This window comes from Cervus elaphus, chromosome 5, assembly GCF_910594005.1.
Source record: "Cervus elaphus chromosome 5, mCerEla1.1, whole genome shotgun sequence".
Classification (NCBI taxonomy): domain Eukaryota; kingdom Metazoa; phylum Chordata; class Mammalia; order Artiodactyla; family Cervidae; genus Cervus; species Cervus elaphus.
The window spans coordinates 2,126,083-2,151,346 of NC_057819.1; the positions used below are offsets into that span (position 1 = coordinate 2,126,083).

The following is a 25,264-nucleotide window of genomic DNA, read 5'->3' on the forward strand; positions in this document are numbered from 1 at the left end:
CATTTATAGGAAAGGAAAAAAGATAAAAAGCAAAGATTTTTAAAAATAATAATGATGAGAATATTATAATTGGATTGAGCTTTCTAGGAGGAGGACTGGATTAGTCAGGGTTCTCTAGGGAAACAAAACAAATAGAAATATATACATACATAAATATAGTGAGGGATTTTTTTAAAGGTTTATTTATTTATGTATTTGTTATTTTATTTTTCATTTTTGAGTGCACTGGGACTTCCTTGCTGTGCTTGAGATACTTCCAGATACGGCGAGCGGGGGCATCTCTCTAGCTGTGGTGCGCAGGCTCCTCATTGCGGTGGCTTCCTGTGTTGCAGAGCATGGGCTCTAGGGTGAGCGCGTGGGCTCTAGGGTGAATGGAATTCAGCAGTTGCACCTCCCGGCTCTGGAGCAGAGGCTCAGCACTTGTGGCTCTCTGGCTAAGCTGCTTCGCGGCACGTGGGATCTTACTGGAACAGGGATTGAACCCTTGTCTCCTGCACTGGCGGGTGGATTCTTCAACCGTGGGCCATTAGAGAAGTCCCTGTAATGGAGGATTTTATGTATGGAATATATATATATGCATTATATTTATGTAAATATAATATATATAGAAATATGTACATAGAAAGAGAGATTATTGTTGATTATTGAGCAGGCAAGTCCCAGGAGCTGCTCGCCTCCTGCTGTGTAACCTGGTTCCTAACAGGCCACAGACCTGTCTTAAGGGAATGGAAGTGGCTGGACTGTGGGGTGATAATGAATGGACTAACTTGTAAATGCATTATAAACCACTGAACTATACACCTTAAAATGATGACTGCCATTTTACATGAACTCTGTCTAAAATCAATGTACTAAGCCTTAGATGAAGACAGATGCAACCTCTTTCCAAAGGTTTAGAAAATGAATGCTCTGTTTCCGTGTGTGTGTGTGTGTGTGTGTGTGTGTGTGTGTTTGAACTATACATATTTATGGACACGTACATCCATGCACACTTTCAACTACATATATATATACAGAGAGAATTGATGCTTTTAAACTGTGGTGTTGGAGAAGACTCTTGAGAGTCCCTTGAACTGCAAGGAGAGCAAACCCGTCAGTCCTAAGGGAATTCAATCCTGAATATTCATTAGAAGGACTGATGCTGAAGCTGAAGCTCCAATACTTTGGCCACCTGATGCAAACAGCCGACTCCTTAGAAAAGACCCTGATGCTGAATAAGATTGAAGGCAGGAGGAGAAGGGGGTGATAGAGGATGAGATGGTTGGATGGCATCACAGACTCAATGGACAAGAGTTTGAGCAAGCTCCAGGAGATGGTGAAGGACAGGGAGGCCTGGTGTGCTGCAGCCCACGGGGTCACAAAGAATCAAACATGACCGAGAGACTGAAAAACAATACAGAGAGGGAATGAGAGATAAGCTGATATAATGAGAAATAAATATCAGAAAACGCTAAATGTGGATGGATCTGGGGAAAGATATGAAGTAGATCTTTCTGAAATCTTCTAATTCAATTAAGTTTGTAATGATTGGCAAATAAAATAACAAACAGGAAACAAATGAAGCTCTGTAATTAGGAGTAAAGGGGCTTGAGGGAGCTCAGAGGAGGTTTTGGTCTCACTTCCCCGTGAACTTGGATCACTGTGCAAATCGTGTCCACGTCTCTGTGAGCCACAGTAAGAGTCAGCCTGGAGCCCAGACATGGGCAGGGAGATGGGCAGGGAGATGGGCAGGGAGATCGTGTTGCCAGACTTGGAGGCTGAGAAGCAAACAGGACCCCTGAGGACCTTTTACTGACATCATACATCAGAGATTTTAGGGCAGAGCCTGGGTGCTCCTGATACCAGTAAACCAGACTCCAACCCCCGATGTCACTGCTGGTTCCAGCACAGGAGAGGGTGACTGCCTGTCCTGGGGTCCCAGACACTGAAGGAGGCACAGTTCCCAGACTGAGCCCAGGATCCAGCAAAAAGGAGAAACACACCCTGTTCTATTCTGCCTCAAGTCACCCTGAGGACAAAGACACAAGGGATTAACCAGAGTTCTCCAAGGTCCCTTCCCTGGAGGCCTCACCTGAGCCCTGAGTGACGAAGGTAACAAGAAGCAGAGCCCAGGCCGTGGTGGAGATGCCCCAGACGCTGCCTTCTGAGCCCCCAGCCCTGGATCTGGTCCCCACACCTCTCTTATCCGCTCCCCCGAAGGAGGGCGGGGCCCCCATGCAAATCTGCTTCCTGCTCCTGCCCCTCCTCACCCCCTCTGCTCACCCTCTCTGACCCGGCCCTTTGTTCTAGATACCTCTGCAGCCCTGGACAGTAGAGCTTCCTGAGAATTAACATTTTCACATGTTGAGTGAGAACAGAACGAGTCTATGACAGGATGTGGGGAATGAATCTGGGGTTCCCTATCTTTCCACAGGTCATCATGGTTCCTAGGGGAGGAATCCCAAAATGTCCCCTCCGGGCTGATGCGGCAAAGAAGAGAACTGGGGCCCCGATGGCTGAAAGATCCATTTTCCCTTCCTCACAGGAGTCAAATGCAGAGCTAGGAACAAGTATCCCCTCAACTTCTGGTTTTGTGGCTGTGCTGGCTCTTCAGTGTGGCTTGCGGGCTCTTTAGTTCTGATGCATGGAGTTAGTTGCTCTGTGGCCTGTGGGATCTAAGTTACTGACCGTGGATGGACCCTGCATCCCTTGCATTGTGAGACTGATTCTTAACCACTGGACCACATCGGAAGCCCTCTTCAACTCCTTTAAAAAAAAAAAAAAATTGTTTTTGAAGAGCTGTCCCTGGCAGTACAGTGGTTAGGATTCCACACCAACACTGCTGGGGGGCTTGGGTTTGATCATTGGATGGGGAATGAAGATGCTGCATGTCATGCAGTGTGGCTAAAAATTTTTTTAAAAAAATAAACTTTTTAAAAAGGAGAAAAAGCAAAAAAATATTGAAGTATACAGTTGACTTACAGTGTAGCGTTAACTTCTCCTGTTCAGCTAAGTGATTCAGTCATATGAACACACACTTTCTTTATCATATCCTTTTCCATTATGGATTATCACAGGATATTGAATACAATTTCCTATGCTATGCTGTAGGACTTTGGTGTTCATCCATTCTGTGGATAATAGATCGGCTAGTCCCAAACTCTGGCCCCCCAACTCCTTCTTGTCCCCCTCTTGGGGAGGATCCTCATGCTCCCCTCCGTCTCTCTACAGTGCTCTGAGACCCAAGTCTGAGCCCTGGGCCATTTATTAGCACTTCTGAAGATGATTTATTGGAGCACAAACATTTTGGTACATAAGATGGGGTCTGTGAGAAGCAGTTCTTGACACTTCATGTAGGACAGTATAAGCCACAAGTACCTTTGCCAAATCCTGGCCCTTGCTGCCTCCTGTGGCCGCCTGCAGGTTTAGCTGTGTAGTCTGCTACCCTGTAGACTGTAGCCCAGGCTTCCCGGGTGGCTCAGCTGGTAAAGAATCTGCCTACAATGTAGGAGACCCTGGTTCAATTCCTGGGTCAGAAAGTTCCGCTGGAGAAGGGATAGGCTACCCACTGCAGTATTCTTGTGATGGCTCAGTTGGTAAAGAATCTGCCCACAATGCAGGGGACCTGGGTTCGATCCCTGGGTTGGGAAGATCCCCTGGAGGAGGGCAGGGCAACCTACTCCAGTATTCTTCCTGGAGAAGCCCCATGGACAGAGGAACCTGGCGGGCTACCGTCCATGGGGTGGCAGAGTCAGACATGACCGAGCGACTAAGCACAGCGCACACAGAGAGACTGTAGCCTCCAGGCTCCTCTGTCTACGGGAGTTCCCAGGCAAGAGTACTGGAACAGGTTGCCATTTCCTCCTCCAGGAGATCTTCCCAACCCAGGGACTGAACCTGAGTCTCCTGCATCTCTTACGCTGGCAGGCAGTTTCTTTACCACTGAGCCACCTGGGAAGTCCCCGTGGCAGCAGATGGTGCCAACCAAACCCAGGGAGGCAGCAAAGTGGGGGGCTAGAAATTTCTCCCTCCTGCCCTTCCCCATTGGGCTTCCCAAGTGGTGCCAGTGATAAAGAACCTGCCTGCCAATGCAGGAGACATAAGAGACCTGGGTTTGATCCCTGGGTTGGGAAGATCCCTTGGAGGAGGGCATGGCAACCCACACCAGTGTTCTTGCCTGGAGAATCCCATGGACAGAGGAGCCTGGTGGGCTACAGTCCACAGAGTCGCAGAGTCAGACACGACTGATGTGATTTCGCTCCCACACATGCCCTCCCACCTCCCTCCTTCCTCATTCAGCTCAGTGTCAGGCCCCCTGACCCCGCTAAGCTCATTTCTCTTTGTCATTTAACTCCCTCCAGGATGGGGCGTGTCACCTGCTCCACCAGGTAGCCGGACCCTCCCCCAGGACCGTTTAGCTCATCCCATCACAGCCTGGGCACCAGGTCACACCTGCGAGGCGCGCGTCCATACTGAGTGACAACCGGCGCACAGAGAGGCGACTCCATGGCCAGCGACGGGGCCAGCTAAAGGCTGACCTCAGGGGTTGAAGAAGGAAGAGGAAGATGCTTGGGGGGAACTGATTGTTTTTGATTCATGACTATTGCTTGAGTGTGTTTTAAGCATTCTTTGTGCTTTTTTTTTTTAAGATTATTTTTTGATGTGGATCACTTTTTAAGTCTTTATTGAATTTGTTGCAATATTGGCTCTGTTTCATGTTTCTTGGCTTTTTGACCACAAGGCATGTGTGATCTTAGTTCCCCAACCAGGGATCGAAACTGCACCTCCTACATTGGAAAGCAAAGCCTTAACCACTGGATGGCCAGCGAACTCCATTTTGGGGCTTTTTATTTTAGAAACTGGTTAAGATAATAATGTCTGTTATTTAGGATAATACTAAGCCCCACAGTCTGTAAGCTGCAGACTCAGGAAAGCTGTCGGTGCAATTCAGTCCAGGTCCTGAGATCTGAGAACTAGAGTTGCTGATGCTGTTAAATCCCACGGTCTGAAGACAGAGAAAGATGAGATAACAGTCAGACCAGAAACAGGGGCAAGGTCCCCTCCCTCTGCCTCTTGTTCTACGCAGACCTTCAGTGGACTGGATGCATCTCCGCTCCTCCTTTGCTCCAAGTCCCGAGGCTTAGTACGCAGGGGAGGGGGCAGATGCCCTGGAACCGCCAGGAAGGGACTGGGTCGAGAGACCTGCTCTGCTAGTTAAGTTCCTCTCCACACATACCACACACGCCCCCGGGGAGGGGCCGCCTGCCCTCTCCACAGGCAAGCCCTGTGCCTGTAGGAGCCCTGAGTCCGAGTCCAGGGTGGACGGATGCTGCCCTCCCCCTGCACTCATCTCTAGAGACCCCAAAAGCATTTTTCAAAGTGGCGATTCCCCCAAACCTGAACACTTGGCCTTGGGAACGCACACCAGCCATCCTGGGTTCTCTCCGAGACCTGCCTCGTCAGCTTAATCCTGCAGCAGACTGGGAGACCAGAGGCTGTGCAGGTACGGAATTCCTGGCAGTCCAATGGTTAGGGCTCAGTGCTTCGGGCCCAGGTTAAATTCCCGGTTGGGAAACTAAGATTTTGCAAGCTGTGAGGCATGGCTTAAAAAGAGAGAGATTGTTTTGTTAAGTCTCTCAGTTGTGTCTGACTCTTCGTGACCCCATGGACTATACAGTCCACAGAATTCTCCAGGCCAGAATACCAGAGTAGGTTAGTCGTTCCCTTCTCCAGGGGATCTTCCCAACCCAGGGATGAATCCAGGTCTCCTGCATTGCAGGCAGATTCTTTACTAGCTGAGCTACCACGACTGAATTTTTTCATATATCTGAAATAAATCATATTTCCAAAGTAAGTAAGTCGAGGAAAAAATTATGGAAGTTCAGTTCAGACACTCAGTCGTGTCCCACTCTTTGTGACCCCATGGACTGCAGGGGTTTCCCTGTCCATCACCAACTTCCAGAGCTTATCAAATTCATGTGCATCCAGTCAGAGATGCCATCCAACCATTTCATCCTCTGTCATCCCCTTCTCCTCCTGCCTTCAATCTTTCCCAGCATCAGGGTCTTTTCAAATGAGTCAGTTCTTTGCATCAGTTGGCCAAAGTATTGGAGTTTCAGCTTCAGCATCAGTCCTTCCAATGAATGTTCAGAACTGATTTCCTTTAGGATGGACTGCTTGGATCTCCTTGCAGTCCAAGGGACTCTGAAGAGACTTCTCCAACACCGTGCTGTCTAGGTTGGTCATACCTTTTCTTCCAAGGAGCAAGCGTCTTTTAATTTCATGGCTGCAGTCACCATTTGCAGTGATTTTGGAGCCCCCCAAAATAAAGTCTGTCACTGTTTCCATTGTTTCCCCATCAATTTGCCATGAAGTGATGGGACCAGATGCCATGATCTTAGTTTTCTGAATGTTGAGTTTTAAGCCAACTTGTTCACTCTCCTCTTTCACTTTTGTCAAGTTCAGTACAGAAGCAGAAGATATTAAGAAGAGGTGGCAAGAATACACAGAAGAACTGTATAAAAAAGATCTTCATGACCCAGACAATCATGATGGAGTGATCACTCACACTCACCTAGAGCCAGACATCCTGGAATGTGAAGTCAAGTTAACCTTAGGAAGCATCATTACAAAGCTAGTGGAGGTGATGGAATTCCAGTTGAGCTATTTCAAATCCTGAAAGATGATGCTGTGAAAGTGCTGCACTCAATATGCCAGCAAATTTGTAAAACTCAGCAGTGGCACAGGACTGGAAAAGGTCAGTTTTCATTCCAATCCCAAAGAAAGGCATGCCAAAGAATGCTCAAAGTACTGCACAATTGCACTCATCTCACATGCTAGAAAAGTAATGCTCAAAATTCTCCAAGCCAGGCTTCAGTAATACATGAACTGTGAACTTCCAGATGTTCAAGCTGGTTTTAGAAAAGGCAGAGGAACCAGAGATCAAATTGCCAACATCTGCTGGATCATTGAAAAAGGAAGAGAGTTCCAGAAAAACATCTATTTCTGCTTTATTGACTATGCCAAAGCCTTTGACTGTGCGGATCACAATAAACTGTGGAAAATTCTGAAAGAGATGGGCATACCAGACCACCTGACCTGCCTCTTGAGAAACCTGTATGCAGGTCAGGAAGCAACAGTTAGAACTGGACATGGAACAACAGACTGGTTCCAAATAGGAAAAGGAGTACGTCAAGGCTATATATTGTCACCCTGCTTTTTTAACTTATGTGCAGAGTACATCATGAGAAACGCTGGGCTGGAGGAAGCAGAAGCTGGAATCAAGATTGCTGGGAGAAATATCAACAACCTCAGATATGCAGATGACATGACCCTTATGGCAGAAAGTGAAGAAGAACTAAAGAACCTCTTAATGAAAGTGAAAGAGGAGAGTGAAAAAGTTGGCTTAAAGCCCAATATTCAGAAAACTAAGATCATGGCATCCAGTCCCATCACTTCACGGGACATAGATGGGGAAGAAATGGAAACAGTGACACACTTTATTTTGGGGGTGTTATGCCCGATGTCCGAATCCCCGAGCGGGAAGAGAGAAGGCTTCCAAGACAATGCAACTCGCAAAAAGGGAAGTTTATTACTGTCTCGAGCCAGGGCTTTCTGCCACAAACATCACAGTGGTGCAGGGTCAGAAAGCGCCGAGCTCAAGCTTGGTACACAAATCTATAAGATATGCAAAAGCGGTTAGTAGCTGGCTTAAGCGGATTGGTTACATGTTTGCAAAGTAATTCTATCGGTACAGACTTTCGCGGGCTTTTCAGCTCTCCCTTTGTTCTTACTGGGCGCATATTGATTGGCTGGCTCCAGGTTACCTGATGGGGGTAGGGAATCTTACCATTTCGGGGGAAGCTAAAACTTAGGTCCAGGCCGCCCGTCATGGTATTAACCCTGGCAGCCTCACAGGGGGGCTCCAAAATCACTGCAGATGGTGATTGTAGCCATGAAATTAAAAGACACTGACTCCTTGGAAGGAAAGTTATGACCAACCTAGACAGCATATTGAAAAGCAGAGACATTACTTTGTCAACAAAGGTCCGTCTAGTCAAGGCTATGGTTTTTCCAGTGGTCATGTATGGATGCGAGAGTTGGACTATAAAGAAAGCTGAGCGCCAAAGAGTTGATACCTTTGAACTGTGGTGTTGAAGAAGACTCTTAAGAGTGCCTTGGACTGCAAGGAGATCCAACCAGTCCATCCTAAAGGAGATCAGTCCTGGGTGTTCATTGGAAGGACTGATGCTGAAGCTGAAACTGCAGTACTTTGGCCACCTGATGCAAAGACCTGACTCATTTGAAAAGACCCTGATGCTGGGAAAGATTGAGGGCAGAGGGAGAAGGGATGACAGAGGATGAGATGGTTGGATGGCATCACCGACTCAATGGACATGGGTTTGGGTGGACTCTGGGAGTTGGTGATGGACAGGGAGGCCTGGCGTGCTGTGGTTCATGGGGTCACAAAGAGTCAGACTAGACTGAGTGACTGAACTGAACTGTTCTTCCATGTTGTTCCATGTACGATGGAAGTGGTTCCCCAAAATATAGAAAAGTATTTCACCATGGCCAGTGTTATCATTTTAGTGACCATCTTCTCAATTAGACCATCTTCTAATGACACACTTACCTACAATGTTCATAAATATGAATTACGTGTATCCCAGGAGGGCATACATTTAACTTTCATCCCTGTAACTTTCACCTCTTGGTCTATGTCAGGCCTAATCTAGCACCAGGAATAGGTAAACATTGTGAGCACTGCTTGAAGCAATAAAATGAATGAATTACAGTCATGTTTACCCCTTGGACAGCAAGGAGGTAAAACCAGTCAATCTGAAAGATAATCAACCTTGATTATTCATTGGAAGGACTGATGCTGAAGCTGATGCTCTAATATTTTGGCCACCTAATGCAAAGAACCAACTCAATGGAAAAAACCCTGATGCTGGGAAAGGTTGAGGGCAGGAGAAGACAGGGGCTACAGAGGACTAGATGGTTGGATGGCATCACCAACTCAATGGGCATGAGTTTGAGCAAGCTCTGGGAGTTGGTGATGGACAGGGAAACCTGGCATGCTGCAGTCCATGGGATTGCAGAGTTGTACACAATAGAGCAACTGAACATCAGTAACAATTTTGAAACAGTGGTCTTGTTTTTTTTTTTTTTTTTTCTGTTTCCTCCCTAAAATTTATGAGCATGTGTCTCCTTGAGCATTGCACCAGCAGTCTCTCAAGGACAAATGTTTGTTGAATGAGTCTGGATGAGAGGAAGGACGGGAGGGCTGAACCTCCTGTTCAAAGGTGAAAAAATCAAGTTTTTATCAGCCCTGTTTCAGGTGACAATTTCAAGTCCAGGGGGATCAACACTATGCCCTCATTTGCATTTACCTATGTATCTATCCACCCATCCATCCATGTGTATAGCTGGACATCTTAAGCTCAGGCACAGGAATGTCTGCCGGAATGGCAGGAAGAGACATGAAAAACAGCCATCCCTACTGCCTTCTCAGCCACCAGGACCTGCCAATGGCCTGTGGTTAAAGATTTAGGGTCACTGGGATGACAAGGACACAGCGCCAGACCCCACCTTTAGAAAAACACAGCCTCATAGTCTGACGATGCCAAGTGTTTACCAGGCTTGAGTGAGGATCCAAAGGAGGCCCCCCAGGCTAGCATGAATGAGTGGGGCTCTGCTTAGCTTGTAACCCCTCCAGGCAAGAATCCTCAGCCACTTGGCCCTTACGTCTATCCAGAAGCCAGACCTTCTCCCCTCCAGGGGCTGGGAGGAAGCAGGCACCAAAATCGTCCTGGATTCCAGGTACCTGGTGCCCCCTGGAGGCCCAGACATCACTTCCCCTGGTTTGAGGGGCACCGCTTCAGAGGGTCCTGCCCACATTTTCTGGGTCCAGGCCCCGTCCTGACTTTGTCTGAAGGGGACCTTTGGTGGAAAGAGAAGCCTGTGCTCAGGACCAGCTCGAGCTGAGGACATCCGAGGGCCTTCGGAGATCAGACAGAGGTGAGGAAACCACACGCAGGAATTGTTTGGCTTCTGAAAAAAACTGAAAACCAAATTGGGGGGTAGGGCAGGGGACTCAAGTAGAGGGGGTGGGAGGCATGATCTCGAGAGAGGAGAGTCTAATCGACCCTGAACTGGAGTCTCCCCTGACCCAGGGGTCACATAAGTGGTAAAGTCCAGAGTGGGGGCATTGGAATGGCGAAGGGGAGGGACACCTTATGAGGAAGGTGGGGGCGGGGAGAGAACCCCTGCTCAGGGGGCCTTAGACTCTGCCACTCCACAGAGGTAAAGGGGTTTCGGAAGCACAGACAGAGGTGCAGTGGGTAGAGGGCTGGAGGTGGGGCGTTCTACCCCTCGCCTTCTCCCTCCGGATCTCGGGGGCCCCTTCCTCCCACGTCACCCCCACTCCCATCTTCCATCCCACGCCCTCCCCCCTCATCCTGACCATCCCCCTGTGCTCATCTCTATCCCTGCCTCACTCCGTCCCCCACCCATCCAGTCCCCCATCCCTCTTCCACTCCACCCCAAACGCACCCCGCTGTCGGCATCTTACCCACCCCCCACCTTTTCCCATCCCCCGTCTCACACCACCCTTTGTCTCTCACCCAGCCCTCCCTTCCTCTATCCCTCCCTCCCACCACCCACTTCCAACCCTCCCTACTCCCACCTCACCCATTCCCCACACTCCATCCCCGTTCCAGGCCTATTGCCCCCAGGCCACTCTTCCCCCTTCCCACACCCTACCCGCCCCACCCCGGCCCAGCCACACCCTACGCACCCTCAGCGCCCCCCTCCCCCGCCTCGCCAGCCTGGGGGCGTGGCCACAGGCGCCACCCCTCCCCCTCCCTCCGTGCCTCGTAAAATACGCCCCTGCTGGACTCCCTGGGAGACCCCACTCACGATCCCAAGATCTCGTGAGATTTGCTCCGGGAGGAAAGAGAAGCTGGGATTGGTCGGGTTATGTGGTTTCCGGGCACGTAGCTGCTGAGTCACTGCGTCTCTCGCCTCAGCGTTCAGCGCGGACCACGAGGCGAGGCGCGGCCGTACAAACCGTAAGTTCCAGCCTTGGGTCCCCCGCTTTCCCGCGGGGTGACCTTGAACTAGTCTCTCGTTCGCCCCACGGACCCCCAGTTCTATTTGTCGCCCGAAAGCGAGTTAACAGGCTTGGGGGCTGGAGTGAAGGCCGAAGCGGTTAAGGAGCCGGCCTTGAGCCAGCCGGGGCCACGTGCTTCCGGAAAGAGGCCGTGGAGCCACGCAGTGGACGCAATAATCCAGCGAACCAGGGTCGGCTGCCGCTTGGCACTGGACGTGTGGTCCCCTCTGGAGGTGCCAGGGCGTGGAGGGCCGAGAAAGGGACAGAAATGGGGCTGTGGGACGGTAGTCAGTGTCCTTAGAGGAAGGGCCCTTTGACCCGAGCACCAGCTCGGTGCTTCGATTGTCCGCTGGTCCAGCCGTTGAGAAATTGCTCAGATTTGGAGATAAGAGGAGACTCGCACTCACATGGCGGGGTTGGTTCTCCAGTTTTCAGTTTGCCTTCCGGCTTTGTAAATATACGTCTTAACACACTGTCTTCTTGTTTTTGGAGCATTTTGGTTCTTGCTCTCAGGCTTGGGTGGACACGGGTGACTGAGAGGATAGGAGACCAGGGAATCCAGGTGTTTGAAGACCTGAGGCCATTGTAAGCTGAACCAGTGCGGGTGGAAGTCATCTTCAGGTAAGCTGGTCCCCTTCGCCACCTCTGGTGCCCCCTCTGTGCTGATCATCATGGAGCTGGGTAGCGTCTGCGGCCTCAGGCCTGCAGGGAAGGAGGAGGATGAGCACCCTTTAGTTTTCCTAGTTATTTTCCTAAGAGAGCTTTGGTCCTACTGCTGTCTTAGAAGAGGCAGCTGCAGTGTGTTGGGGACCCATTCCCGAAGCCACGGTTAGGTTCAGAACCTGTGCTTGAGAGGCTGGTTTCACACCCTAGACACTCGACCCCTGTGTGGTATTGGACAAGGGCTGGGTGGTGAGCCCAGGGAGGTTTTGCTCTCCCTAAGTGTGGGACCCCTGGGAGTGAGGTGCTCCTGGAAAGAAAGCACTCAGGCAACGGAGTGAGTCCTCCAGCTGCAGGTGGAGGAGGCCAGGGAGGTCGTGTGGCAAGACATGGAATGGAGAATAGTGAGGGACCCCAAGGGCAAGGACGACTGGGGTTATGCACTGGGGGTGCTGGGCAGCCCTTGGGCCCTGCTGATCCCCGCACAGCTGGCTGTAACCCCCCAGTATCAGTGCTGTCTCCGGAGCAGAATGTGTGGACCCTCTGTCCCAGAGCTGCAGACTCTTGAGTGTCTGTGTCAGGACAGACTGGGGCCAGGACCCTGACAGGAGGAAGATGTGCAAAGAGGAGAGGTCAAGGTCATGAATCCAGGGGAGTTCAGGGCAGAGGGAGAAAAGGGTCAGCCTGGGGCTGCCAGCCAGTCCCCTTCCTGTGCAGAGTGTGATCAGAGCCCAGGCCACGGCAGAGAGTCCCAGAGCGCTGCTTCTGCAGTCACGGCATTGGACCAGGGTCCCGACACCCTTCATATCTCCTGCCTCACCTGTGGGAGGGGCCTCTGCACAGCTGCTCCCCAGATCCTGCCGGTGACACCCCATCAGAAAATCTGCCTACTTGACCCTGAGGAGGGCAGGCAATACTGGGAGGTTTCCTCCTGGGAGATGGCCTGAGCCTGAGCCCTTGGAGGACAGCTGTTGAGCTGAGGTAAGGTGTAAATCTAGGCCTTTCTGGATTTCTCCCTGAATGTTGCACTGTTGCCCCATCCTCCTGGATGACCTGGCAGTACCCACAGACCTGCTGAGTCCCTAGACTGTGGTGGGTGATGTCCTCTGAACGGAGGCTCCTGTTCTGTGCTCTAGTAGTCCCAGCCATTTCGCTGCCCGCACACAGAGTCGGGTATTCCAGTCCTCAGAGACTTGCCTGGGCACACCGCCTGACCAGACTGGCCCAGGGATGGCTTGGGGAGCCCCGGACCTGGCCAGAGGCGCCGCTGCCCTGTGACTCTCCGTGGCCCCTCTGTGACACTCTCCTGAGCCCCAGCCCTGCCTGTGAAAAGGCCCCTGCTGACGATGTTTCAGTTTTTGAAGAAGCTGAGATGCAGAAAGTGAAACACTTGGTGATTTAAATTCTGCCAAATACCAGGTATTGTCATTTTGATTCAGAATCCAGCTTCAGGCTCTCATTCCCCATCCCCTGGAAAAACTTGAATAAAGAGTGTGTTTGTGACAGAAGAAATGAAGATGTCTCAGAGGCAATGATGCCAGCAAATATTACTTCACTTGGTAGTGATAAAGAAACTTGGAGATAGTATCAGGCCTGAAAGCACAAAGAATGAGATGTTGGAAGCAGATCCAGGCTTAGGAAGTAGGGTGGCAGTTGGCCAGGTTGTGCATAGGAAAGATCCTCACCTCCAGTTGAAAGTTACGTGCTGAGAATAAAGGGAGCAGAGTTGAAAGGACTCCTGGCTGACTTTTTTGCAAAGAAATGAAACACTTTAATTCTCAATGCTTAAGATCACAGAGTACTAAAAAAAAAATAGCTTTACTGTTTTCGTTTCTCTAAACATTTACAACCAGTCAGTCCTAAAGGAAATCAACCCTGAATATTATTGGAAGGGCTGATGTTGAAGCTGAAGCTCCAAAACTTTGGCCACCTGATGTGGCCAAAGAGCTGACTCATTGGAAAAGACTCTGATGCTGGGAAAGATGGAAGACAGGAGGAGAAGGGGATGACAGAGGACGAAATGGATGGATGGCATCGCTGACTCAATAGACATGAGTTTGAGCAAACTCTGGGAGACAGTGAAGGACAGGGAATCCTGATGTGCTAAGGTTCATGGAGTCTCAAAGAGTCAGACAGGACTGAGTAAACTGAACAACAAACATTTACAACAGTTAGTGTAACAGGGTTCTTAACTTAAAAAAAATATGTAATCGCTGTGGGAAAATATCATAATTGTGCCTAAGATTATGAAGGTTGGCTTTGCAGTTTCAGCATGAGTGGTCACCCTGGTGGCCCTGCTCCACCGTACAGATCAGGTTTGCCTGTCATTATTTTTGACGCTTGCTTGCTTTTCGTTTGTTCAGACACCCTGAGTGGAAGATCATGACTTTTTTTTTTTCTCTTCAGTCTTACTGAGATATTAATAGAATTCACATATAGCCCTGTGTAAGTTTAAGGGGTTCAGCATCATGAGTCCATTTACATCCATCCTGCAGTGATGAGCGCAGTTAGTCTACTGAACATCATTTCATATGGATACAAAATTAAATAGAAAAAAGTATTTTTGTTTTGATGAGAACTCTTGGGGTTTACTGTATTAACTTTTATATCTAACATAAAACAGCATTAGTTATACTTGTGTTGTATGTCACCTAACATAAAACAGTGTTAGTTATACTTACGTTGTATGTCACCTCCCTCACACATACTTCTAACTAGAAGATGAGCATGACAGTTTCACGAGGTGTGCCTCCCCGTCACCCAGAATGATGCCCCCCAGCCACTTGGTAAATATTAGAAATGCCTCCCCCAGGCTGCCCCCACCCACTCCCCTCTGAACCGCTCGCATCTGTGTGTCCAGTCTCGGGCTCCCTCCGTTTGCCTGTGGAGTTAGGAAGCGGGGGCAGCCACTGGCATCTCCCCTAGGCAGAGAAGAACAGAGTCGGACCCTGTGAAGCCATTCGTTGTTGTTTCCAGGGCTCCAAAGAGCTTTGGCACCACAGTCCTTTATGTCTCATGATGGAGCAAATAGCCCCAGGTCGTTCACCTTAAAACCTAAATAATCGGCCAAGCAGAGGTATAGAGTTGGTATGGAATTTAAAGACTCAAGAGGCAGTTTTCTATAAAGTTTAACTGGGGGTATCCTCTACTGCATATTAATGAAGTCTCCTTTATGTACAGTTAGGAAGGTCCCCTGGAGTCGGGAATGGCAACCCACCCCGGTATTTTTGCCTAGAGAATCCCATGGATAGAGGAGCCTGGTGGGCTACAGTCTTGGGGTCTCAAAAAGTCAGACACGCCTGAGCGACTAATACTTAATACTAGAAAGAAATGAGGTGAGAAGCAAAGTGATGGAAAAGAAGTGATGTGTTAGAGTATGACACTTGTAAGTGATGGAAAAGAAGTGATGTGTTAGAGTAGGACACTTGTAAGGTTCACAGGCGCATGCTGCCCTCAGTGCTCAGTGAGTTACAGTTTCATAATCAGAGGAAGAGGGGAGGGGGAAAGATCTTTTTCTTGAGTAGACATCACGTTTCCGTCATCAGTGCCTCCCCCGGGGTAGGGCAGGGAAGTTTACTTGTCCCGCTCTATATGGTCAGGCTAGGACTGTCATAGTTCAGTTGAGTTGCTCAGTCGTATCCGACTCTGCGACCCCGTGGACTGCAGCACACTAGACTTCCCTGTCATATTACTTGGGAAAGATATTTTTAGGTCTCAGTACAATGCAGGTCTTTGATTTTGAAAAGTCACCTTTCCATAAGTGATTGTATTTTGTATGCACAGAGCCTGTTTTGGGGGTCATTAACTTGATGACACCGCTGGGCAGGTTGTAGGTCTTGTTTTCTACTATTGTTTGGGGGGCATTGTGGAAAGAACATGCCTTAGGGGCCAAAGAGCATGTTTTGGGGGCTATTAACTCACTGAGCTCACGAGGCAGAATGTAAGTCTCATGCCACCACTGTTTTATTGTTTGGGGCCATGTTTCATGCTTCTGCTGCATGGTTTTGTTGCTAAGCAAGTTAGCTTGATTTAAGCAAGCCTACCTGGCTTTGATGTTAGACGACTTGTTTTGCTTTATGAATCGAGCAAGCCTACATGTTTCAGAATTTTCCCATTACTTTCTAGAGTGTCATTAGTCTTATTGTGGTCTCCCAAAACCCTGTTAAGTTTCTTCTCTATCTGCAGTTCCCTGATGGAGTATAGAGCTAACTGTTCTGTTCTATTATTCTGACCCTGGCACCGGGGACACTCCCAGCCCCCGAGTGCAGGCTGCAGCGCCCTCAGTGATCCCTCCACCACTCCTGCAAATGAGACGCAGCTCTAAGAGCCAGGAGACCAGGCCCCTAGTCCTGCTGTCGTTTCCTCCCTCCCCCTTGTTCTGGGCTACCCCCTGCCCAGTCCTACCTGCCTGGAGCGGACCCTCAACCTCCCACCGCCCCGCTCCCCCACTCCACCCTACTGCTGCTTTGCCTCTAGAAGCCCCACCCTCAGGAGTAACTGGCTAGAGTTAGGGTGATCTGGACATCTGGCAAGCCTTCACTCGGGAGGAAGAAGGAGGGAGCCTCTTTTGTTTAGGTCTAGATGTCATTGACTCTGTCTTGCCAAGCACAGGAAGAGGCAGAGAGGGCTCGGAGAGACCTTTTTCAAAAGACCCAGAGGGCAGAATATTCCAGGGTAAAGACATCTGACTCCAGAGTGGAGGGAGAACAGACATACTGGAACTCCAGGTGGGATCTTGTCTGCTGGAGGATGGGTCTGGAGAGCCACCATCGGCCAGGTCCCCAAGGCTTGTCAGCCTGGGGCCTCTGAGGACCAGCCAGGCTGTGGTCTTCTTCCAAAAGCCAGGAAGGGTCATCTTCCATCATTTCTAGTGCCTCTTTGGGCACAGATGCATTCTAAAGACCCCAGGAAGGCCCTGGGGAGCAGATGCTTTGTAGTCACAGAAGGAATTCTGCAACTAGAGAGGGATGAGCTCTTCCCACCCCGAAACGAGCTCGGAGGCTGCACCAGCCTGTGCAACACAAAAACAGGTAGAAATGTCCCCCAGATGGACTCACACCTGGGTCCTGGGAGTCGTCCTGGGCCAGACCTGACACTGGGCAGGAAGAACACCTCTTCATGCAGATGAGCCCCTAGTGCTGCTGTGTCCAGTGAGTCCCCTACACACAGTCTGTGGAGCTGGAGGTGGACAGAGCGGTCCCCTGCCTCACTTGGAAAGACTTTTTGGCTTATACTTCCTGTTTTCAGATCATTTGAAGACAGTGGTCCCTCCTGCATCCTTAGATCTCCTGGATGCTGAGTTCCCATGGAAACATCCCAAACTTAGACCTCTGCTGTTTCCTGTTTCCCCAAGTCCCTGTGAAGTCAGCTAGCTCTTCCTAATGTTCAGTGGGGCAGATCTGTCCATCCATCCATCCATCTTTGCCCAAGTGGGTTTTCCGGTTACTCCTTCGTGGAGCATGACAGCATCCTCCCTTGGCTGAGTCTCAGGCTCACCAGGCTGAAAAGGAAACCAGGGGTGAACTTCGACTTCTCTCTGAAAGTTTTCTGAGGTACTGCTGAAAAGTGCCAGTGTCATTTTGGCTGTTCTTAATCAGGGACTTGATGGTTATCTTTGTTGCGAATCTTGAGCTCCTGCAGCTGATTGGTCAAGGTGATTGCCGGAAGTTAAAATGCCCACAGGGCATCTTCCAGTTTAGCCCTATTTTAGGGTTCTCCTTAAGGGACACCCACAGTGCTGGCTGCTGATGGGGATGGTAGGAATTTGGTGAATGCCATCTCTGGGAAGTTACCAAACTGTAGAGTATCCTTCAGGGAAGGCCACCTTCTCACCCTCCAAATAGAAGAACTGTTGGGGCGTCACAATGCCGGGGGTGGAGAGGTTCCGTCCATCTGTGTTCTGAGACCACAGCAGAACCACCGTGTCAGCCAGCCCAGCAGGAGCTTCACCCCAGACCTTTTGATGCAGGCTTTGCACCTCCCCAGGGAGAAAGTCCGTGTTGCTACCTGTGCTTAATGCGGCGCAAAGGAAAAACTGAATTGTATTTGTGGGCTTAGAGTTGAGCTCCCATCAGAATCTGTTTAAGTGAGAGCCTTAGGGGAGGGAGAGGAGTGGGCGTGGGGGGTTTTGAAGGCGCTTTGCATTACCTGTTCAGTGGCCCTGAGGGAACGTCAGGTGACCCAGCTTCACTTGGGAAGGATCCTTTGAAGGTCATGGTGCGGGTACAAGTCGCTGGACAGAGCCCAGCCCGGGATGTGCAGCGGGACACCTGAGCCTCTGGTTTGCTGACACAGATTTGTGTCCTTGGCCCACGTTGATTTTCCTTCAGGAGAGCCCACGGCCCTAACCCCTCAGTGGCTTTCAGGCTGAACAAGGCGTGTCCCAGGTTTGGCCAGCCAAAAGAGTTCATCCTCTCCCAACCCACATTCCTAAATTTAGTCTAGCTTCAGGGAGGAAATGCCCTTTGCCTCCAGGGAGGGAGGAAGCTGGATCTTGATTTTGCCTTGGGTTTAAGGGATCCACCTGGTCCCTTCTTAGCCACTCCCTCTGCTGGCAATTTCTCAAGCCTATCCTAAGAAAAATCTTTGAATTCTTCCAAACAAAACACACTTGTCTTGGGTACTTTCCTTGGTTTCATTACCAATGTCTGGTCCCGCTGTTCTCGTGGCCAGCTCCTAGGTGTCATTTTGACCTGACCAGTTCCAGGGAAGCCTGGACCCTCAAAATCTGGAGGACCCTCCCATCCCTGCATTACCCGTCTGTTCCCCCGTGAATGCCAAGCACAGGAAGAGGCAGAGAGGGCTCGGAGAGACAGGCACGTGTTTCCCTGTCTGGGGTAATGTGTAAGTGACAGTGTGATACTCTGGAATCTCACTTTGTTTCTTTTTCTTCTGGGGTGACGCCACCATCCTCACAAAGCTGTCTGAACGTGAACATTGGGGTGATTTTGATGTGGCCCAAACTCCCCCAACGAATGTGCCTTCAGGTTGGTTTTCTTTCATATTTTGCTTTTGTGAACAGACATAGGATCCCAACAGTTGTATGTCGTGAGAAAGTACAAAACCCACTCAGCCTTAGCTGGATGGTGATCAGTAGGAAGAGAGCACTTTAGCCGGAAATGGAAATTTCTGCCAGAATCTGAAAAGTGTGTCCTGGAAGGAGAAGCGGGACTCAGGCCTGAGCACACTGCTCCATGCTGGAGCCTCGGGCTCTGACAGCTGCCCCTGCTGGGGTCGTCTTGGGACAGGCCACGATCCTGTAGAGAATGTTCTTTGCCTTTCCATTCACGTTGGCAGTTGCACGCTTTGCTTTTGCCTCTACATGCAGTTTTGCCTTTATCCCAGACAGTTTGGTTTCTTCTCTGATTTTCGCCACTTGTACAGACTGTTAAAATATTTCTTAACCAAATAGAATTTGGCAGGGGGGTGGGCGAGGGGGATGGGGTAGGATGGGGTGAGAATGAGGGGATGGGGCCACACGCAACAGCATCTGGGGTCTTAGTTCCCGGATGGGGATAGAACTCGTGCCCCTGCAGTGAAAGCACAGAGTCCTCCTCACTGAACTGCCAGGGAAGTTCCTGGAATTGATTTAATGAAAGACGTCTAATTAGGGATTTTTGGGTGACATTTTACATTTTAGTTTGTGACCAGTGATTATAGTTCATATCAATTTATAGTTTTGTGATTTTACTAGTTTAAAGGGTTTTGGGGGTTTCTTTTTGTCTTAAAAACTAAAAGCTTTTTTAATTCCATGGAATACAAAAAAAAAATCTGTAGAATATTTTAAAGAGTGGAGGCTTTGTTCTGAATGTGAGCGCTTTGCTCTACTGAACTGAGTGGTGAAAACATTTGTAGAAGAGACACACAGTGAAAGGTATGTCTTTTTATTAAGTGGCGTAACAGCACCCATTGTGTGAGTTATTGGTTGGAGTTTAGAGACAGGCTGTGTTGGGCTAAACTCCTTATTCCTGTTTTCAGCCCTTGAGTAATAATCAGAAGCTTTCTGTGAAGAGAGTGGGGTCAGCTGTCAAGACTCCTAGGTATCCACTGGCCAGCAGGGCTGGGATTAAATGCAGCAGCCAGTAGATATGGGATGGGGCAACAGGTCACCTTGTCTCCTTGTTGCTGCCTGGAGAGATGCTTGTCCTGGTGCCAGTGGGGCCAAAGCTGTGACTTTGTGGCCAGAGGATGTATCTGACCCTGCCTTGGGTTCCCTGAAGGTGGAGGGACAGCAGGGTCTCCTGGGTCCTTGGCTGGAGAAGGACCCCCCCCCCCCCTTGCTCTCTGACATCCCCCCAGGACTCATTCCAGAGTAGATTCTTCAGGATGGGCGTCTGGGCCCCACCCCAACTCCTGGAGCTGGCCGGCCAGAGCCTGCTGCAGAATGAGGCGTTGGCCATCGCGGCCCTGGAGGAGCTGCCCATCGAGCTCTTCCCACCGCTGTTTACGGCGGCCTTTGCCGGGAGGCACACCCAGGTCGTGAAGGCGATGGTGCGGGCCTGGCCCTTCCCCTGCCTCCCGCTGGGGGCCCTGATGAAGGACCACCAGCCTCATTTGGAGACCTTCCAGGCTGCACTTGACGGCCTGGACGTCCTGCTTGCTCAGGAGGTCCGCCCCAGGTAAGGTCGACCTGGCAGACTGGTGGGGCCTGGGGGTGTCAGCAAGATGCAGCCAGAGCGGGAGGGTGCGGGGTCACCTGGGAACAGGCGTTCGGGTGTACAGGACTGGTTGAGGGGAAGAGGGGACAAAAGGCCTGTGGGCCCAACCCCCCCCCCCCCCACCGGTGTCCCTTAAAGTGGGGACCAAGGCGGGCCCAGAAGCCGGAGGAGCCGCTGGGGTGTGGAGTGCAGAGCCCTCGCGGGGTCCTGGTGCCCGTTGGCCTCTGCACGGCTCAGCGTGTCCCCCGCGGCCCCGCAGGCGGTGGAAGCTGCAGGTGCTGGACTTGCGCCGCAACGCGCACCAGGACTTCTGGATCGTGTGGTCCGGCATCAAGGCCAGCATGTGCTCACTGCTGGAGCCCGAGCCGGCCGAGCCCATGCAGAAGAGGCGCAGAGTGGAGGGTTCGATGGCGGGGCTGAAGCCGGCGCGGGCCCCCGTGGAGGTGCTGGTCGACCTGTGCCTCAAGGATGACACGCTGGATGAGACCCTCAGCTGCCTGCTGAAGAAGGCCAAGCAGAGGAGGGGCCTGCTGCGCCTGCGCTGCCAGAAGCTGCGCGTCTTCGCCATGCCCGTGCAGAGCGTCAGGAGGGTCCTGAGGGCGGTGCAGCTGGACTCCGTCCAGGACCTGGAGGTGAACTGCACCTGGAAGCTGGCCACGCTGGGCAGGTTCGTGCTGCAGCTGGGCCGCATGGGCAGCCTGCGTCGGCTGCTGCTCTCAAACATCCACGTGTTGCCGCACACCACCGCCGACCAGGAGGAGCACTGCGTCGGCCAGCTTACCGCCCAGTTCCTGAACCTGCCCCACCTGCAGGAGCTCTACCTGGACTCCATCTCCTTCCTCGAGGGCCGCCTGCATCAGGTGCTCAGGTGAGGCATGGCGCCAGCTCCGCAGACCAGAGCGGGCCACTCTCGTTTCGTTACCCCCGGGGCGTCTGCTCTGTGCCCTCTGGGGACATTGCCAGGGTGCATGGGCCACTCAGAAGTCCTCACAATGGCGCCGCTCTGTCCCCGGGCGTCTTGTCACGTCACCTCCCTGGTTAGGGTCAGAGGCGTGGCCTAGGTTAGATGCCATCAAAGGGGACTTCTTGCTGGGAGTCCGCATCGTGGGGGCCAGGTGAGATGCCCTTGGGAGTTCTTCCCAAGAGAGTGATGTCTCAGCTGAGATGATGACACATAACTAAGCGTGAAGGACATTGGCCCATCAGGTGTGAGGTTTGAAGTCCGAAGCTCTGTCTCTCCCTCCCATCTGCTGCTTCTGTCCTGAGCTGTTTTAGGCTCCAGGTGAGCTGTGGGAAGTGGGTGATTCTGGAGATGACAGGGAGGGATCAGGAGGGGAAAATTGTGGCTCCTAAGCAGTCCAGAGAAGAGAAAAAGTCAAATGAGTATCATTGTTGAAGTGACTCCAATCTCTTCTAAGTTCAAATTACAATTATTATTTTCTCTAAGACTTATGAATACATAGGATATCCTCAGTAACGGGTTATTGCTCTGCCTTGAATACAGTGATGAAAGCTGAGAGGATTCAGCCTAGTCTGTTTGTATGAATGAGTTGGATTGATTGCCTTTTTGGCAGCTGCAGACTCCAAGCATTAGGAATGAATGTGTACTGAGCAACCAGAAGAAAGAAAGAAAGAAAAAAAAAAGAATTGTAGGTGGTGATGGACGGTTTGTGGCCTCCGAATATCTGGGGGATATTCACCCAGGGATCATCTGTAACTGCTGGGATCCACCGGCCCATGTCCACTGCATCCAGCCTGCTGTTGAATTCAACTAGTTGTGTTCTATAAAAACATCTTAATTCCTGCTAACCAAATACTAGTAAGCTGAAATAGGCGAATAACATTTGTTTACTGTTTGTTTCCCACATTGAAAATAGTTCATCATCCTTCCCCCTGGGAAGACCCCCTGCCTTCTTGTCAAGAAGGTGGGAGGCCAGCTCCAAGCCAGAGAGATACCCTGTGTTCCGGTGAAACAGGCCTCTCCGCCCCACGTCCCTCCGCCCGCCACCTCCGTCCCTGGGACTGACTGCCCTGTCTCTCCCCAGGTGCCTGAAGACCCCGCTGGAGACCCTGTCGATCACCAACTGCCTGATTTCAGACTCGGACCTGAAGTACCTGTCGCAGTGCCCGAGCGTCAGCCTGCTGAAGGACCTGGGCCTCAGCGGGGTCAGTCTGACCAGCCTCAACTTGGAGCCCCTGCAGGTCCTGATCGAGAGGACCTCGGCCACCCTGCAGGACCTGGACCTGGACGAGTGCGGCATCATGGACTCCCAGCTCAGCGCCCTCCTGCCCTCCTTGAGCCGCTGCTCCCAGCTCACCACCTTCAGCTTCTGTGGCAACCCCATCTCCATGGCCGTGCTGGAGAGCCTGTTGCAGCACACCGTGGGGCTGAGCAGGCTCAGCCACGTGCTCTACCCCGCGCCCCTGGAGAGCTACGAGGATGTGCGCGGCACCCTGCACCTGGGCCGCCTGGCCCAGCTGCACGCCCGCCTCAGGCAGCTGCTCTGCGAGTCGGGGCGGCCCGGCATGGTCTGGTTCAGCGCCAACCCCTGTCCGCACTGCGGCGACCGGACCTTCTACGACCCTGAGCCCCTCCTCTGCCCCTGCTGCATGCCCGCCTAGCCCCGCTCACGAGTTGCAGGCTTCGTCCCCGGCACTGGGAGACTGCCACCCAGACCTCAGTGCCTCTGGAAGGAGCACAAACCACGGTTTCAGACAGTTCAGGGCATGCGGGAAAAGGAAGGGTGATTTAGAGTGGGCAGTGGGGAGGGGTTGGTGGGATGTGGGGAGAGATGTGTTCCTACAAAGTTAGAAGTGTGAATCTGAATTTTGGAGGGGGAATTTGGGCTTGGGAGGTTGAAGGGGTCATTACCCCTGTGTTGGATTGTTACAAAGAAATAAAGGGAACTTCAGTGTCAGTCATTTGGTGTTCTCTGTGATCTCTGACCATGATTCTCCCCTTTAAACTCATGACTCTCCTGTTAGTGGTTAATAAAAGGGCCTGAGCGTGAGTGGGGCCTAGATGCTCTCTGATGGACAAGGATCGGTTACAGGAGTTCAGGGCACCATTTCTTACCCACTCCCTGTGGCTCTCATTTCCAGGGCATCCACCTCCTCACTTACTTCTGAGGCTGTTCAATCTGTCATCATACACAAGGTGTGTCCTCAGGGCCTGGAACGAACTAAGTGTCCAGGAGTGAGCACCGCTGGAGGGAACCTTCTTCCAAGGGACCCTCGCTGCTAACCCAACTCAGGCCCTGGACTCGAGCATTTTCCCCAGTGTATCCAGCAAATGCAAAGCCTCCATCTCGGACCCTGGGCAGTGCCAAGACGGGTTCACTGTGCAAAGTCGGGTCCGGAGTCCTGGGGGATATTCACCAGTGGACCATCTGGAGCCTCTGGGACCCACCAGCCCATGCCCACCTTCCCACTTCTTAGTCATATCTGACTCTGGGACCCCATGGACTGTAGCCTGCCAGGCTTCTCTGCGCATGGAGGCCATCTGGAGCCTCGGACCCACCAGGCTGTGCCCACGTTCCCACTGCTCAGCTGTATCTGACTCTCTGGGACCCCATGGACTATAGCCTTGTCAGGCTTCACTGCCCATGGAATTCTACAGGTGAGAATACTGCAGTGGGTAGCTGTTGCCCTTTTCCAGGAGATCTTCCCAACCCAGGGATTGAACTCGGGTTGCAGGCAGATTCTTTTTTTTTTAATTTATTTTTATTAGTTGGAGGCTAATTACTTTACAATATTGTAGTGGGTTTTGTCATACATTGACATGAATCAGCCATGGAGTTACATGTATTCCCCATCCTGATCCCCCCTCCCACCTCCCTCTCCACCCAATTCCTCTGGGTCTTCCTAGTGCACCAGGCCCGAGCACTTGTCTCATGCATTCAACCTGGGCTGGTGATCTGTTTCACTATAGATAATATACATGTTTCGATGCTGTTCTCTCGAAACATCCCACCCTCACCTTCTCCCACAGAGTCTAAAAGTCTGTTCTGTACATCTGTGTCTCTTTTTCTGTTTTGCATATAGGGTTATCGTTCCCATCTTTCTAAATTCCATATATATGTGTTAGTATGCTGTAATGTTCTTTATCTTTCTGGCTTACTTTGTATAATGGGCTCCAGTTTCATCCATCTCATTAGAACTGATTCAAATGAATTCTTTTTAACAGCTGAGTAATATTCCATTGTGTATATGTACCACAGCTTCCTTATCCATTCGTCTGCTGATGGGCATCTAGGTTGCTTCCATGTCCTAGCTATTATAAACAGTGCTGCGATGAACATTGGGGTGCACGTGTCTCTTTCAGATCTGGTTTCCTCAGTGTGTATGCCCAGAAGTGGGATTGCTGGGTCATATGACAGTTCTATTTCCAGTTTTTTAAGAAATCTCCACACTGTTCTCCATAGTGGCTGTACTAGTTTGCATTCCCACCAACAGTATAAGAGGGTTCCCTTTTCTCCACACCCTCTCCAGCATTTATTGCTTGTAGACTTTTGGATAGCATGCGGGCAGATTCTTTACCATCTGAGCCTCCAGGGAAGCCTCCAGTTTCTAAGAGACAACCTAAATGTGCTTTTATGCCACTTAATACCCTACATTTTTTTTTTGTTTTTACATTAATAAAAACTTACATGATTATTTATTCAAAGGCTGACGGAAATCCATTCCCAATCGTCGAAATCACTTCCGATTTCAGTATTTCAGGGTTGAGTGTAACTTGGCATTTTTCTCCTTGGTGTGATTCATCTGTAACTTTTTTAAAAAACCTTAATCCTTAAGTTTTTACCTTAAGCCACATGGTAAAGATAAAAATTTCCTCCATATCCTGGTTCTCTGC

The 25,264-nt window shown here is 50.8% G+C and overlaps 2 protein-coding genes, 1 pseudogene and 2 gene segments (V, D, J or C); 1 reads left to right on the forward strand and 4 right to left on the reverse strand.

Moving 5' to 3' along the window:
* Nucleotides 1-25,264, reverse strand: part of LOC122693629 — a 463,707-nt gene that overhangs the window by 76,133 nt on the left and 362,310 nt on the right.
* The window catches only part of LOC122693636, a 209,797-nt gene that overhangs the window by 74,389 nt on the left and 110,144 nt on the right, over nt 1-25,264 (reverse strand).
* Nucleotides 1-25,264, reverse strand: part of LOC122693633 — a 415,920-nt pseudogene that overhangs the window by 69,782 nt on the left and 320,874 nt on the right. The gene's annotated exons all lie outside the window — the stretch shown is intronic.
* Nucleotides 1-25,264, reverse strand: part of LOC122693634 (immunoglobulin lambda-1 light chain-like) — a 473,571-nt gene that overhangs the window by 64,515 nt on the left and 383,792 nt on the right. The gene's annotated exons all lie outside the window — the stretch shown is intronic.
* On the forward strand, nt 9,925-23,321 carry PRAME (PRAME nuclear receptor transcriptional regulator). 3 transcript variants are annotated; one of them, XM_043901235.1, is made up of 6 exons: nt 9,925-9,999; nt 11,606-11,713; nt 18,672-18,738; nt 20,051-20,370; nt 20,669-21,277; nt 22,455-23,321. In XM_043901235.1, the coding sequence occupies exons 3-6, from the start codon at nt 18,703-18,705 to the stop codon at nt 23,029-23,031; spliced, it is 1,542 nt and encodes a 513-aa protein (XP_043757170.1). In that variant the 5' UTR covers nt 9,925-9,999; nt 11,606-11,713; nt 18,672-18,702; the 3' UTR covers nt 23,032-23,321. The 3 variants fall into 3 exon arrangements, with proteins under 3 accessions (XP_043757170.1, XP_043757167.1, XP_043757168.1); XM_043901232.1 differs by lacking the exon at nt 9,925-9,999 and adding an exon at nt 10,934-11,051; XM_043901233.1 differs by lacking the exon at nt 9,925-9,999 and adding an exon at nt 11,004-11,051 and having other exon boundaries at nt 11,585-11,713.